At 52.2% G+C, this 15920-nt stretch overlaps 1 protein-coding gene across 1 annotated transcript in view; it reads right to left on the minus strand.

Annotated features, from left to right (window-relative positions):
• Window positions 1–15920, minus strand: part of LOC139022394 (uncharacterized) — a 119680-nt gene that overhangs the window by 16144 nt on the left and 87616 nt on the right. The window contains 3 exon segments of the mRNA XM_070433506.1: window positions 3968–4146; window positions 4579–4681; window positions 4683–4939. Of these exon segments, the coding sequence (XP_070289607.1) occupies window positions 3968–4146; window positions 4579–4681; window positions 4683–4939 (539 nt within the window).

Genomic DNA, 15920 nt, shown 5'->3' on the forward strand with positions numbered 1-15920 from the left:
GCCTCTTCCAGCAGTCTAACCACGCCTCTCCCAGCAGCCTGACCACGCCTCTTCCAGCAGTCTAACCACGCCTCTCCCAGCAGCCTGACCACGCCTCTTCCAGCAGCCTGACCACGCCTCTTCCAGCAGTCTAACCACGCCTCTCCCAGCAGCCTGACCACGCCTCTTCCAGCAGTCTAACCACGCCTCTCCCAGCAGCCTGACCACGCCTCTTCCAGCAGTCTAACCACGCCTCTCCCAGCAGGCTGACCACGCCTCTCCCAGCAGTCTAACCACTCCTCTCCCAGCAGGCTGACCACGCCTCTCCCAGCAGTCTAACCACTCCTCTCCCAGCAGGCTGACCATGCCTCTTCCAGCAGGCTGACCACGCCTTTCCCAGCAGCCTGACCACTACTCTCCCAGCAGCCTGACCACACCCCTCCAGCAGGTTTACGACTCCTCTCCCAGCAGGTTGACCATACCTCTCCCAGCTGGCTGACCACTCCTCTCTCAGCAAGCTGACCACTCTCTCTCAGCAAGGGCTCCCTGAGGCTGTGGGCTCCTTAAGTCCTCATCACTCTTCTCTCCTTTGGCCACATTTTGCACGCCAGCCACACTGAAGTCTTCCAGACTGCACCTCTCTCACCTGAAACCTCCTCCCAACCAGGCCTTTTCTGACCTCTGGGCCTTTGTGCATATGGTTCCCTCTGCCTGGAATGCTTTATCCTTTCTCCAAGACAGCCCTAATTCTTACTTGTCCTTCAAGGCCTCACTCAGTTGTGACCTCCTCCAGGGAGCCTTCCATGACCACTGCCCCCCAAACCCCAGTTCTATGCTCCTCAGCCCACTGTGCTTCCATCTCAACACTGGGCTACAATGGCCTGAAGATGCATCTGTCTCCTCCACTGGCCTGGGGGCTCCAGGAGGCAGTGCTACCTCCGTGACCCCACACTGAGTCCAGGACCTGGTGTGGGATAGGTCCGAAATAGCACTTACCAAGTGCTGCTCTCTTGGCCTTGGCCTTCCTCTCATCCTCTTCCTGTTTGCCTGGCGACTTCCTGTCTATCCTTCAAGCCACAGCTTAGACTCCACTTCCTTGGGAACTTCTCCTGACCTCCCAGAGCCAGGAGGAGGTACTTCTCTGCCTCTCCTCCCTGCATGGCACACATCACAGTATGACTGGCTGCTGTGGCCTGTCTCCCCCACTGCCCTGAACTCCGTGAGGACAGGACTCTCATATGATTCATCTCAGTAACAAAGGGCTACAAAGACAGAGCCAGCACCTCGAAATACTTGTAGGACAGAGAGAGCAATGAACACACCTGAATGAATGATCCCAGGTGAGAAATGACAGCTTTGTAATGTGCTGGGAAGAACACGTTAGAATGAAGCCACCTGATGCTGAGAACAAACTGGCTTCCTCCCAGCTGCTGGACTGGCTGGTGGGTGCAGAGCATGTGGAGCAGAAAGGGCCACCACCTTGCTCAGGCCCCTGAGGGCCCAGAGACCGCAGCCAGCATGGCATCTTGGCATGCAGCTCCCCTCCATTCACAAGCCTCAGGCTGGCAGTTCCTGTAATTCAGTTCTAACCCTCCCACAGCACGCTCTTCACTATGGCCCGCCACTCAGCTGGGCAGTCAGGAGAGAAAGGCGAGGCGGGGGCCAAGGGCAGGCCTGGGCAGAGGGGCCTTCCCTCCCCAAAGGGCAACAGCAAAGTAAAGAGTGGCCATCTAGTGAGTCCTGGGACAGCAGAAGGGACCATGAATCTTGCCCGATGTCATCCGGTTTGCCCAGCCGCTGGGCTCCCTGATCTGCTCACCTACCACTGTCCTACTGCTGGGTTAAGAAAAGAAGGTGGCCATGTGTCCCTTCCCTTGTGTCCAAAACCCTCCCTTCCTCCTCTTCTTTTATAATCAAGTACAGAAGTGCCCCTCTCCAGAACGCTCTGGATCCCTCCTCTGCGTGCTTCCCTTTGTCACCACTGATCTCACAGCGTACGGGACTGTGTGTCTCCGCCACAAAGACTATGAGTTCCCGCACATCAGGGATTGTGCGTGCTGGGCTATGTCCCGGCCCCTGGAGCAGTGACTACTAGCACGTCAGGAAAGCGTTGGGTACAGTGCAATGGTTAAGGGCAGGCACTCTGGTGCTGACGGACCAAATTCAAATCCTCCCTCTGCCATTTACTTTGCTTCCCAGAGACCACACAACAAGCCCTGCCTCGGTCTTCTTATCTGTAAAAATGTTGTGAAGACCGAATTAAAATAAAATGTGAACAGGTACACAGTAAGCCCTTGAGTATTAGCTAGTATTCCTGGGTGATCAATGGATGTTTTCCGCATTCATGGAGGCAATAAAAGAGCAAAGATAATTAGCCAGGTTCAAGCCAACACATTCCAGAGGTTGTGGGTGACCCAAAATAAACAGATGTTTTTTGCGCTCTGTGAGTTCCCCAGGAGTGAGCTGGGGACGACTGTTCTTACAGTGCAATTCCATGCAGGGGGCGGATCATGGGCAGAGGTCTGAAAGGCAGGGCAGGGCCCCCACCTCACCATGGCAGACCTTTCCCACAGGGCCTCTGGGCAGATTAGAGGCCTTGGGTCTTTACAGACACAATAGTGTTTTCTCCCACTACTGGCCTCTCCAAGGACACTCCAGGGCGGCTACCCCCTCTTCCGCTATCATTCGGAACAGCAGGCTCACACTCACTCCTGACTGCCTTCAGATGAATCAACAACAGAGGAGAGTCCTCCAGGCCTGGGGCTCCTCAATCCGACACCAGCACTCCTCAACCACTGTCCTAAGGAGTCTCAGCCGTCTGGTTTCTGCACAGGCTACCAGTAGAGAGGAACCTGGCCGAGAGCCGGAGCGTGGGCTTCAAAGTCCAAAGACCTAGGCTTCAGATCCCAACTCTCACCAGTCCCTTCTCCTGGGGAGCCTGCTATTGCATAATATGGGGGACTAACCCCTCCCTCACTGGGCTGTGCGCAGTGCAGGGCAAACAGCAGACCCCCGTAATAACGGAAGGGGGCGGGGGAGGACAAGAGGGTGGGCCTCATCGATAAGCAGAAACCAGCTCTGGACCCAAGACTGTGAAAGGGAGACCCGAGTACCCTGACCTCCCAGTGACCAGAGAATGTTGATGGAGGCCTGGGGCTGCCCTTCCGGAGTTTGCTGTGGCAGCACTAATTGGGGTCTCCTGGTCACCAGCTTCCCCCGCTTGGGGGCGGGTCTCCACCTCCTCCCCCCATTGCTGCAGCCTCTGGCTGGAGCTGCAGAGGAGCTGACCTTTCCAGTAGGTGTTGGCTGCAAGGTTCAAAGGAAGCTCCTCTGCGCAGAGTGGAAGACAGGTGGGGACGGGGATGGATCACAGAGCAGAAGACAGGTGGGGACGGGGATGGATGGTCAGGAGCCAAATCCCAGTTTGGGGACAGAAAGGGGCAGGTCAGAAGGCTTCTGGCAAGGATCACGGTGGCCCCTGCTTCCTAGAGTGGCTTCGTGCTCGGTCATATGGGAAGTTTACACTTCAAGAGGGTTTCCTGTGTTTCTTCTTTATTTCCTCCCTTCCTGCTCTCTCTCCTTCCTCCACCACCCAGAGTGCAGCCAGAGAACAGTCAACAGACATGCCTGGAATTCCAGCCCACCCCTCCCTCACGGTGCTGCTCCAGGCATGTTACTTCATCTCTTGGAGACAGTTTTCTCATCTGTTAAATGGGTGTACTCATACCTCCCTCAAAGGTTGTTGGGAGGATTAGGCGGAGTTAAGTGTAGAAAGCACATGTCGGGACACAGAAGAAACTAAAGAAGCTGAAATGTTTATAACTATAACCATCCGGTTTGCACGGAGGAGGATGCTGGATGAGGGTGCTGCCTGCTTGGGGCACCAGGCCAAGATCCCTGGTCCCTAAGAATACAAGGGCCCTTGCTCCCCTCTCAAATGAATGAGCCCAGCCCTTGGTTAGCCCCCGCTTGGGCAGGAGATCCTCACCATGCACTTGCGGTCATCTATGCCCGTCAGATCCTCCTCAAACTCCTTCCCAACCTGGAAGTCCATGATGTAGTTTCTAAAAGTGCTCAGCGTGCGGATGATCATATGGTCGCCGTCCTGCACGATCTCTTTGTCTGGCTTCAGCAAGTTGGCGATTTTGCGCAAGGCCACATTGACATCTGCAGGGGGCCGGGCAGAGAGGGGCAGAGAGTGGGCCGGAAAACTCAGAGAACTGCTCCTAAGGCAGAGGGGCCCGAGGAGCCCGCTCCCCGGGAGAACAGCTGGGGTTCCCTCTCGCTTGCACTCCGTGCGCAGCCCATTTGCGCCTTTTTCTTTATTTTGTTCTTTGCAACAAAGTTTTCCTTCCTTATGCTAATCCTTAAAAAACAACAACTAGGAAACCAAGCCCAGCATTCCTAGTAAAATTAGCCACGTCTAGGGCCAACTCTCAGATATTTACCACCAATGAACCCTGACCACCCCCACCCTCCAGTTCAAGCCTGCTGGCCACCCCGCGGGCCGGCGGCCGCCCTTTCGCGCAGGCTCTAGGGAGGAGCGCCTCGGAGGGGCTCGCGGGGCGCCCGGGCCAAGCTCGGCGAGCAGTGGCTTACCGAGCGCGCGCAGGTACTCCTCGAAATTCTCGTTGGCCAGCATCTTCCAGTACCCGGTGAAGTCGACGGGCATTGCGGGAGGCGATTGGGGCCGGACGGCCGCGGAGCGGGCGGGGGCGGCTCTTGGCTCTGCCGGAGCAGCGGCTACCGAAGCGACCCGGCCGGTGGGCAGCCCGGAAATGTGCGCCCTCAAGTGGGGCGGTGACAGCTGGATTCCAAGCTCGCACAAAGCCCGCGGGAGGATCCATTGTAGCCGTCGCTCCTCCTTCCTTAGCGGGGGCGGGGGCGGGGGCGGGAGGTTGGAGGGCTAGGTTTGTCCCTGGCCCGCGGCCACCTTCCATCAGACCTTCAGTTCGATCATCTATGAGGGAAGAAACGGGGGCGCGGGCGGGGGTCATGTTGCTTCATTGGCCCCAACTCTTCGGTTCCTGCAGGATTCCTTCAAAAACCACGAACGTCTCACATTCGGCGGCCATTGACGGTTGGGAAACAGTCCCTCTCTCTGGGTTGCTGGAGCCATTAAGGAAAGAGGCCACTTTATAGGCCTTTGTCTAAAGCGCTGCGCCGGTGGCCAGGCCGGTGGGCGCCCAGTCAGGGTCGGGAAAGCTGGGCAGTTCTACTCTGGGAGAGAAAAGCGGGCCACTCTCCACCTTCCCTCCCGGCCCCCTCTTCCCCCCCTGAAAGGAAGGTTGGTGTTGTTTGAAGCGTAGCTAAAAAGGCCCTCTGGGAGGTTCCGATGCACAAGTTTGAGACCCACTGCTTTATGCAAATGTAAGCAATTATTAATACACTGCTGGTCTTATTCCTCCCCTGCCACCCAATGGCAGCGCAGCACACCAGAGTTCTGCACGCTTTTTTATATTCTGCTTTATATATTCTGGAGACATTTCCATATCTGTACATACAGTGTCCTCCTTCTTCTGCAGGATAGTCCACTGTATCCAGCTTGTCCCCATCCATGGGCATTTATGTTGTTTCTCATCCTTTGCAATGAAGATCTTTGATCACACCTCATTTCCCACCTGGAGTGCTTGGCACAGTGCTTCCAAGCCTCTCTCTTTGCCAACAAGGAGGTGACATCATCATGTGGGCTGACTTTTTGACCCTCTATTAAAGACTAAATATCTCTTTGAAATTGCTTTGTGCACAAATCATAGCCTAGGTGACAGCAGATACATTCTCTTTTCCTGACAGTGGCTCCCTCCCAACTGCCTACACCCCCCCGCCCCCCACACACACACCATTTAGTCTCCACATGCATCAGGCTGCATTAGGAAAGGATGCCTCCTCTTGAGGGCAGGGTCACTTCATCCGAGGGAGCAGCCTGGAGTTCAGCCCCTTTCCCGCCTTATTCTGCATCAGGGTGTCAACCTTGGCACTGTTGCCATCTTGGGCCACATCATTCTTTCTTGGGGCGGGGGTTGTATTGGGGGATGTTTAGCAGCATCCCTAGCTAGATCCCAGTGGCACCTCCCACAAAGATGTCTCCTGACAGTGTGAAATGCCCCCGGGGGGAGGGGGGTGCGGGGGTGTGTGTGTGCAGGGCGGGGGGTGGGGGGTGGGTAGAGATCACCCCTGGTTGAGACCCACTGTTCTGACAGCTGTACCCTCCTCAGGCCAGTCTCCCCCTCCTCAGGCCAGTCTCCCCTCTCTTCTCACCTGGCTCTGGGATGCTCAGGCCACCAGTGGTTCCCACAGGCCCTGGCTCCATATCCTTCCCTAGCCAGCCCAGAGCTCATCTCTGGGGGACAGCCAGGTGATGGGACAGCCAATCCTGGCCCTGCCCAGCCTAAATGTGCAAGAAGAAACCCCTTCAGCTCAGGGAGGTGGTTGGGTGGGTCCTGGCTTGGCCTAGGTTCTATAGGGCCTCTAACCAGGGCTAGCTGGGCTTCCCTGTTGGCTTGACTCACTGGGATGGAGGTGCAGCCAAAGGCTTAAACAGTGAACTGGTCATTCCTTAGTCACCTCCAACTAGTCCAAACTCCTTTCCCTGTTCCCCTGTACCATCCACTCAGCCGACTGGACTCCTCCCCCTCTCCCTCCCCAACCTTCTCCCTTTGTGCTGAGTCTCCTGAAATGGTTCATGCCAAATGCCCAGCACAGTGCCTGGCACACAGCGGGGCTCTGCCAGTGCCAGCCCTCTGCCATGCCCAGAGCAGTCCCTTCATGCTCTAGGCTGAAGCCTGCCTCTCCTCACCATCCCCATCCTCCCAGGTCCATCCCAAAGAACCAAGATCTGGCCGCTCTTCCCTCCTCTGGCCGGTTGGGACCTCTCCTACTCACCTGACCTCACTGTGCCCAACTGGCCAGCTGGCACATGGCACTTAATCAGGGGGGTTTTGCCCGTTCCTGTCTGCCTTTGTTTAGTCCCCCGAAAGGTCAGTATACTCCTGACATTCACGTCTCCTCCCAGGAAGGCTCTCTTGGGTGCTGGCTGTGCTGCTTCTTGCAGCTGGGGCTGGTTGTGAGGGTAGGCATTAGAGGCAGGATGCTTGGTTGGAAGTTGTTTGTCACTGTCTACCTGAGTGACCCTGGGTAAGTTGGTTATCCCTCTGTGCCTCAGTTCCCCCATCTGTAAAATGGGGACACTCCGAGAAGCAAAGGAGAAAGGGATATAAAGGGCATGGCACAGAGTCCTGCTCCAGAAGCAGTGCTATTTGAGGAGCCTTAGAAGTGAGGGAAGAGGCAAGGAGAGAAAGGTACTGGCCTGTGCCCCCTTCTGGGGCCTTGAGATCGTTCCAATGAATTGAAATGGGAGTGCCCTGCGGAAGGGTGGAAGCGTTAGGTATCACTATTGTTATCCTTGCTCAGCCACTCCGTCATGCTCAGGTTAATCCATTAAGCAGTAGTTTTTGGAGCTGCTTTCTGTCTGGGTGATCACCTGGGATGTGTTAAGTAAAGAGAGCAACCGAGGACAGTGTGTAAAGAGGAGAGAGGGGATCTGTGTGGGGTGGCAATTAGTGAGGCGGTGAGCACAGCCAGGATCAGAGAAGTCAGGAGGGAGGACAGGTCAGGGGAGGGGAGAGATAGGTGAACAAAGCAATACAGAGGTGGGGGCAGAGCTGTTAATGATTGGGGGGGGGGGAGAGAGAGAGAGAGAAGAAGAGAGAGAATAGAGAGAGAAGAGAAGAGAAGAGAGAAAGAGAGAGAGAGATATCCTAGGACAGTGGTCAGCAAACCGCGGCTTGCGAGCCACATGCGGCTCTTTGGCCCCTTGAGTGTGGCTCTTCCACAAAATACCACGTGCAGGCACACACGTACAGTGAGATTGAAACTTCGTGGCCCATGCGCAGAAGTCGGTTTTTGGCCTGGGCGAGTCTATTTTGAAGAAGTAGCGTTAGAAGAAGCGGGGGGGGGGGGGGGGGGGGGGGGGGGTGTCGGTTGGTAGGGCTACGGGAGACGCTGCGCAGGCGGGCCGCGGGATACGCAGCGCGATTCATGCACAGAGTTGAGGATGGGAGAGTTGGAAGGGGTTGACCTCAGCGAACGTACCTCAATCAGATTGAGGACGTTTTTAGCAAAGGCCAGCTTAGGAGTGCCCTAATTAAGTTAATAACAATGTACCTACCTATATAGTTTAAGTTTAAAAAATTTGGCTCTCAAAAGAAATTTCAATCGTTGTACTGTTGATATTTGGCTCTGTTGACTAATGAGTTTGCCAACCACTGTTCTAGGACATCCTAATGGGCTCTTTCCTTTAAAAAGAGCAGCAGAGATATGAGATCCAGGATTAGTACCAAGGCCCTACCAAGACCACAAGGAAGGGATCCAGCCAGTGGGAACCTACCCTGGGGGTGCTGAGAGGCACAAAGAACAATTCTGGGTTGTGGGGAGGGAAGGCAGGACAAAGCCAAGGACCCCCAGGGGGCTTCTGGGGGACAACTCAGAGGAGCAGGGAGGCAATGTGCTGGCTCTTTATTTAGCAGATCCATGGGGATAAATTAGAGCTGAGGGGACCACCTCCATGAAATCCCAAGATTGGATTGGCCCTGATCTTACAGGCTCCTTGTGAGGTGGGTGGTCCTACCTACATTGTTGAGAGGTTGAGCAGCTTGTCCAGGGTCCCAGCGGCTGGGCCTGCAGGAACTTCCCCAGGCCAATGGGGCTGCAACAGAGAACCCAGAGGCAGACCCTGAGGCTCCAACCTCCCCAACCCCTGCAACCCCCTCCCCCTCAAAAATGCTCCTCACAAAATGCTGGGGCAGGAGTCTCATCCCCGCCCTCTTTGTTGGCCTCCCACACCCAGAGACCCCTAGCAGGAGACAGGTGGCCTTGTGCTCTTGGTTTGTGCTTATGAAGAAAACCTTCATCTGGTACCACATCCTTGCTTCTCTTCTCAAGGGCTCATTTATTTTGGAGACCTGTAAAATCTCCTTTCCTGTGTGCAAACATGACTCTGGGGAGCGGCCCTGCTCCAGTCCCCGAGTTGTCACGGCGCCACCTGTGAGGTTAATGACTAAAAGGACACGTGTGACCCAACAAGCTTCCTTACTGTGTCCGCCATGTCAGGGAGGGGGAGGGCTGGTCAACAGACCACAGGGAATGAGGGGCACCAAGGTCTACTGAGGACACTCGCCTTTGATGATGCAAATGTGCAAATGACACACTATGTCCACAAGCCCCAGAATCTTAAATCCACTTTGGTGTGTGTGTGTGTGGGGGGGGGGGGGGGGGCAGGGAGGAGTGGGGGGTTGGATGTGGCCTGGGGATTTTTTCTGTCTAGAAAATGTACCTCAGTCACCTGCCATCCATACATGGCAATTGTTTCTACAAATTGTGGCACACTGCTTGGGAAGGGTTTCCTTTTTATTCTTTTCTTTCCTTCCCTCCTATCCTTTCTTCTCTCACTTTTTTTTTTAAAGATTTTAAACAATTGATTTTTAGAGAGATGGGAGAGGAAGAGAGAGAGAAACATTGATGTGAGAGTGAGACATCAATTGTCGGCTGCCTCCTGCACACCGCCTCGCTCACTCTTTTTTGCTTCCTTAACTATTTCATTATGGAAAAATTTAAACCTATGTAAACAGAATTATACATTGAAGTTCCATGGCTTCATCACCAGCTTCAACAATTATTAATCCATGGCCAATCTTGTTTCCTCTATTTTCCCATCCGTTCCCATTTCCAAAATTATTGTGAGGCAAATACCAGACATTGTATCATTTCATCTGGAAACATTTCAAGAAGTATCTCTAAAAGATAAAGGCTCATTAAAAAAATTATCCAACACCACCATTATCAATTTTGTGTTTTCACTTCGATGAGACTCTTGAAATATATTTTTGGCCAGTAATAATAAATTTAAAAATATGAATTATATATATTCACAACTTTCCCACATTTCAAGGAAGATTGTGGTCCAGCCAGTGTGGCTCTGTGGTTGAGTGTCGACCTATGAACCAGGAGGCCACTGTTCAATTCCTGATCAGGGCATATGCCTGGGTTGTGGGCTTGATCCCCAGTGTGGGATGTGCAGAAGGCAGACGATCAATGATTTTCTCTCATCATTGGTGTTTCTATCTCTCTCTTCCTTTCTCTCTGAAACGAATAAAAATATATGTTTTTTAAAAAAGATTGTGTCTCCTGTACGTTATCCTAGGACGACTTGGCTAATCAGAAGTGCTGGGAGGCAGGGAGGTTTGGAGGTGGCCCTGAACACTGACTTAGTGGACAGGGAGAGAGCAGGCAGCTACCCTCAGGAGAGGAGGGAGAGTGGAAAAGGCTGAGGGATGAAGGAGCGCAGTGAGGAGGCAAGAGCCTGAGCATAGAGTTAAGAACTTTTCAGAAGTAATGTTTTGACCACATATGAGCTTTGTGCTGATTATAGAATCTTGGGTAAGATATGATTCCGTAGGGTCTTCATCTTCGGAAAAGAATGTGGTTTAAAGAGGTCACATAGATGGAGTGTGCCGGGCTGGGGACTGAATTTGTGTCTGGCTCTGTCTGACCCTAAAGTCCAAGGTCTTAACCACCAGTTGTCTCCTGAAGAAGGCAAAGATCTATGGGGATCTTGCATGCTGGATCTGATAAATAAGCCCACAGAAGAAAATCCCAGAGAGAAAATAAGTCTCCTAAGTCATCATCAATATGGAAGCAGAGCTCGAATCCCCAGGTGAAAAGAAAGCATAGGGCATATATTCTAAGCAGAAAAATCTATAAACAGTTAAAGATTAATGTACCTTAGTGAGGCTCCAGCCAGCTTTAAAAAGAACAAATCTTGCCCGAGCAATGTTTTGGCATTCTTGGGGCAGAACTACACAATGAAGAGATGAAAGGGAAGCAGCTGGTCAAACACATTGATTTCCAGGAAGCACGTGGCCCAGCCCTCTGAGGACTTCCTGAGACCTGAGAGTGAATGCAGATCAGGGCTCATGTTGTCCCCTGAGGAGGGGAGGTGGCCTCAGAGGGAGGATTGCAGGGGTAGGGTGGGCCAAGAGCCCCTGTGCAGGCCTGGCCTCAAGGCTTCAGTCCATGTCTCCTTAGAAGCAGTCCAGAGTGAACATGCTTTTGCGGGGGCGGGGAGGGGGGGGGTGGGGGGGGGTGGGGGGGTGGGGGGGGGGGAGGTTGTGCTTCCAAAAAGGGAGAAAATAGGCCAGGAGCTCATGGATTCATTGACAGAGAACACACTCCAACTAGCATTAGAATCATCTTTGTAAAGACCTTATTCATCTGTGACCTTCCTTCCTCCTCCTCCCTACCCTCTGGATTGATAGAGCCCAGTGATTTACACACAGCTGGGTTACAGAGTCAGACTGGTTTTGAACCTCAGGCCTACCATCTCCTGGCTGTGTGATTTGGAGTAAGTCACTTAATGTCTCTAAGCCATCATCTCGTAGGGTAGTTTCAAGGGGTCTGGCACACACATCCTTAATAAATTCTAGTTTCTTTCTCTTCCTTGTCATTTGAGGCCCTTGACCATCTGATCTCAACATCTGTTCCCAGCTCTATGCTCCTTTCCCTTTCAGTCACCCTCCCATGCTGGTGGCTTGGTCTTCTATGCCCTCTTAGCCAAGCTCTTGTAGATACGGGGCCCAGGTATCCTGCCCCTTCTCCTCTTCACCCATCACAGCCTCATGTTCCATCTTCACCATGATCTCTGCTGAGTTCCGAGAGCCATGAACTCCCCAATCATGCTGTGTTGCTCACACCACGTGGGGTGTACTGAGCTCTTTCTGGGTATGTGTGCTCGTGCATGCCTGCTTCCCCCCCTCAACAAGACTGTGGATGCTTTGTGGCCAGTGACTGTGCTTTAGATTCCTTCCATATTTCTCACGGCCCCTGCTCATGAGCTGGACACACAGTAATAAGAGCTCCATGGACACTCACCAAGAGAACTGGGGGAAATGTCAAAGCTGTGAGTTTACGGCTCCTTTCAGCAAACAGTAAGCACCTTGTAGGGTGGTGGTTGGAGCTGGGCTTGATGCTGAGGGTACTGCCATGAGTGAGACAGATCCTCAGGAAGTTAAGTCTAGTGGGAGACAGAAGTGTAGCAAGTGGAGGTTTGTGCTTCAAGGACAAGGTGGTGGTTGAGCACAGGGACAAGGTTTAGAAGGATGAGTAGGCGCTCGCCTGGCTGAGGGTGGAGGGGGTGCTCCCAAGAGGGAATAGCACAAGCAAGAGCAGGGAGGAGTAGGAAAGGCTGTGGGATAATCAGGGAAAGTAGGATAATCCAATGAGGCTATAGCATTGGATTATCTGAGGGGACCAGTGGGGGGCAGGGACCAGGAAGGATGGCATGTTCTGACACAGTGGGAGAAAATGTTGGGGAGATGAGTGTGTCCAGGCCATGGGCAGCCTGATATGCTATAACTAGCTGCCTGGACTCTATCCTGTCGGAAATGAGGGACTGCTGAAAGGTTGAAGTACAGGAGTGTCACCAAAGGAGGGAAGGAGAGACATGCAGTCCTGTCTTGGGGATGAGCGTCTGTGCAAGAGCCCAGAGGGACAGAGCCTAGCGTGGGGGTGCAGTGGGCAGCAAGGTGGCTCATTCCGCTGCCAGCAGATTGCAAGGGCTGTACGATGATGAGCACAACTGTCTTGTTCTTATGCCACCACAGCCCTGGGCTCTAGCGACGAGAGGAGGATGTGAAAGTTATCTGCCCACCCATTCACAAATCCACCTCCATCTAAACGATCTCCTTGTATCCACCTATCTAACGCATCGTCACAGAATGCACCCTACCGCCTACCCATCACCCATCTGCCCACTCTCATGCACAGCACTGCCCACCCAACCAGCCATCCTTCGGATCATCCTTCCAACCATCCAGCCATCTTTATTTTAAACAAGTTTTCACTTCAAGGCATAACTAGGAACAGAGGGATGCAGAGAAATTCCTGAGGCCTGTGGCAGACGGCCAAAGTGGCTATCTCATCATCATGAGACGGGGATATTTGCCACCCCCAAGACTGCGGGCTGGCCTCATGACTTGCTCTGACAAGCATAATTTGTGGTGGAAGTAATGTTGCACCAGTTCTGAGCGAGGCCTCCAGAAGCCTTTGCAGCTTTTGCTCTTTGTGCTCTTGGGACCCTGCCACCTACACCAAGTGAGTAAGTGTGGGCTGGTCTAATGAATAAAAGATACATGGCCCAGTCACACCTGTGGCCCCAGCCAAGAACCAACAGTCAGCCACCAGACATGAAATGCACCCAGCTGAGATCAGCCCATACTGGCCCAGAAGCTTCTCGCTAATTGCTAGACCAGTGGTTCTCAACCTTCTGGCCCTTTAAATATAGTTCCTCATGTTGTGTCCCAACCATAAAATTATTTTCGTTGCTACTTCATAACTATAATGTTGCTACTGTTATGAATCGTAATGTAAATATCTGATATGCAGGATGGTCTTAGGCGACCCCTGTGAAAGGGTCGTTTGACCGCCAAAGGGGTCGCGACCCACAGGTTGAGAACCGCTGTGCTAGACTCATGAGGACACATACATGGTTCTTGTTTTAAGGCACAAAGGTTTGGGGGTGATTTGTTTCACAGCAAAAGTTAACAGATACAAGTCCTCAAAGTCCTGCCTGTCTCCACGTGGGCTCCAGGGCCCAAGGCCCCTGCCTTTATTTTCTTTGGCAGACAGGTAAGTGGATGTGGAGTGGCCGCAGACAAGACGCGGTAGAGTTAGAACAGGTAGGAGAACAACACCCAGCCTGATGAAGATGATGATGAAGACGATCCCAGCCATTGTTTGAGTGTTCATTGGACAAACATGTTGAATACATTATCTAATTTAACCTTTAAACCACATTGTGGGGTAGTGTTCTTATCACTTTTTAATGGATAAAAACAATGAAGTTTGGAGAGATTAAGTAACTGGCTCAAGGTCACATAGTTTTAAGTTAAAAAACCCATGATTCTAAACCCATTCAGGGAGACAGCCATGGAAACAGGGCAACCAGGGGGGCTGGGCTGTGGTAGGACACGCTGGGCTGTGGGAGCACAGAGGAGAGGCTGTCCCCAGCTCTGACTGCAGGGGTGGGTGAAGGTTAGGAAAGAGACACCTTGAGATGAGAGGGAAATCCACATCTTACAAACATGCATTTGTACAAACTTGCCATCCTTCTCCCGAGAAACCAGGTGAGTTTTGGCCAAGTTAGGGCTCCCAGAGAGGTTGTGAGTCGAGGCAAAGCTGTGGAGGATTGGGACCCCACGCCTGGCTCAACACCCCATGTCCTGTGCTTGATGTAGCTTCCCGGAAGGAAGACCCTGGCTTCTCTGCAGGTTCAGGCTGAGAGTGACCAGCTCACCAGTCCAGCTGCAGTCCATTCACTCTGCCTCCTCCATGCAGTCAGGCTCCCCCAGACCCATGCTCACTTAAGCACATGCCTGTAACGTTGTAACGTTGCCTGTGGGCCCAGCCTTCCCTGGGCCCAGGCCTGTCTGCCCACAGTGGAGGGAGGAACAGAGAAGGAGGTGCCATCCTGCCCATCTGTCCCTTTCTCCCTCTAAGGGCATGCTTTTCCCATCACTGTACCACCTCCTACACAAAACAGGAGCAGGAGCGGTAGACACACTGCTGGGTTGCTCCTGGTTTTGTGGGCACTTGCTAGAGCAGTGATGGTGAACTCATTTTTTTGGTTGATTTTTCTTTGTTAAATGGCATTTAAATATATAAAATAAATATCAAAAATATAAGTCTTTGTTTTACTATGGTTGCAAATATCAAAAAATTTCTATATGTGACACAGCACCAGAGTTAAGTTAGGGTTTTTCAAAATGCTGACATGCGGAGCTCAAAAGGTTCGCCATCACTGTGCTAGGGCAAGCATGTCAAACTTGCAGCCCGCGGGCCGCATGCGGCCCACAATGAGTATTTTTGTGGCCCAGCCAATATAACGGTATGTAAGAAAACATTAATTTTATCATTGCTCTTGTTCTATTTTACACTATACTTTTCGAAATAAACCTACGTTTCTATGAAAATTGAAGCTTGTGTTTTTTTGTGGCCCAAATAAACTTAAACCTTGTTTATTTGGCCCGTGTTAGCCTTTGAGTTTGACATGCTTGTGCTACAGTATTGTTAGTGCCCATCACATCCTTCCTGTCTGCCCTTGCAGACATGTTGCTACCACATGGACCAGGGCGTGGGTCTCTCCCTGGGAATCTGGAACTGTGACACTGCAATAGGGGGTGTGGTGGGAGGTCACAGGGGCACTAGATGATGAGCAGTGGCGAAGGAGCATAGAAGCCAGTCCGGGGACAGGGGGCAGGGAGGGTGGGAGAGAGAGGGAGAGAGGAAAAAGAGGAGGACGAGGATGAAGAGGAGAGAGAGGGGAAGGGGGAGGGAATTCAGTCTTTTTTCTTTCCAGCTTCTTGTGAACCCTGTAAATGTGTCCTGTCCTTGGGCCCTTCCCATTGCTGACATCCTGGGACACCTGGTGCCCCCATCTCTCTTAGTTAGGCTAGTTTGAGGAGCTCCTGTTTATCAAAATGAGAAAGAAAAAAAGGCCTTGAAGGTGGCCAGCAAACATCAGGAAAAATGTTTGCTTACAAATTGCTATGTCTCTCTATGGCAAGAGAAATTCATCACAAATTATCTACTAAAATAAAGAGATCGTTTTGGCTTGCATGAAAGATAATGAAAGTGACATTCTGAAAAAGAATAGGAAATGAGAATTTCAGCACCTCTATGAGATTCCCCTACTTTTTTTTCCCCCCCACACACAAAAAAAATCAATTTACTTAAAAAAAAAAATCTAGAGGCTACAATCTGGTAACATCATTTAGAATGAAAAATACACATACCATTTGACCCAGCAATGCACTCCTGGGAGTCTTCCCCACAAAAGCACTGGTTTGTTAGGGCTGATGTTTAAGGGTGTTTATTGTAGCATTGTTTGT

This window comes from Myotis yumanensis, unplaced genomic scaffold (assembly GCF_028538775.1).
Source record: "Myotis yumanensis isolate MYYU_CA2020_CCGP unplaced genomic scaffold, mMyoYum1.0.hap1 SCAF_14, whole genome shotgun sequence".
NCBI classification, from domain to species: domain Eukaryota; kingdom Metazoa; phylum Chordata; class Mammalia; order Chiroptera; family Vespertilionidae; genus Myotis; species Myotis yumanensis.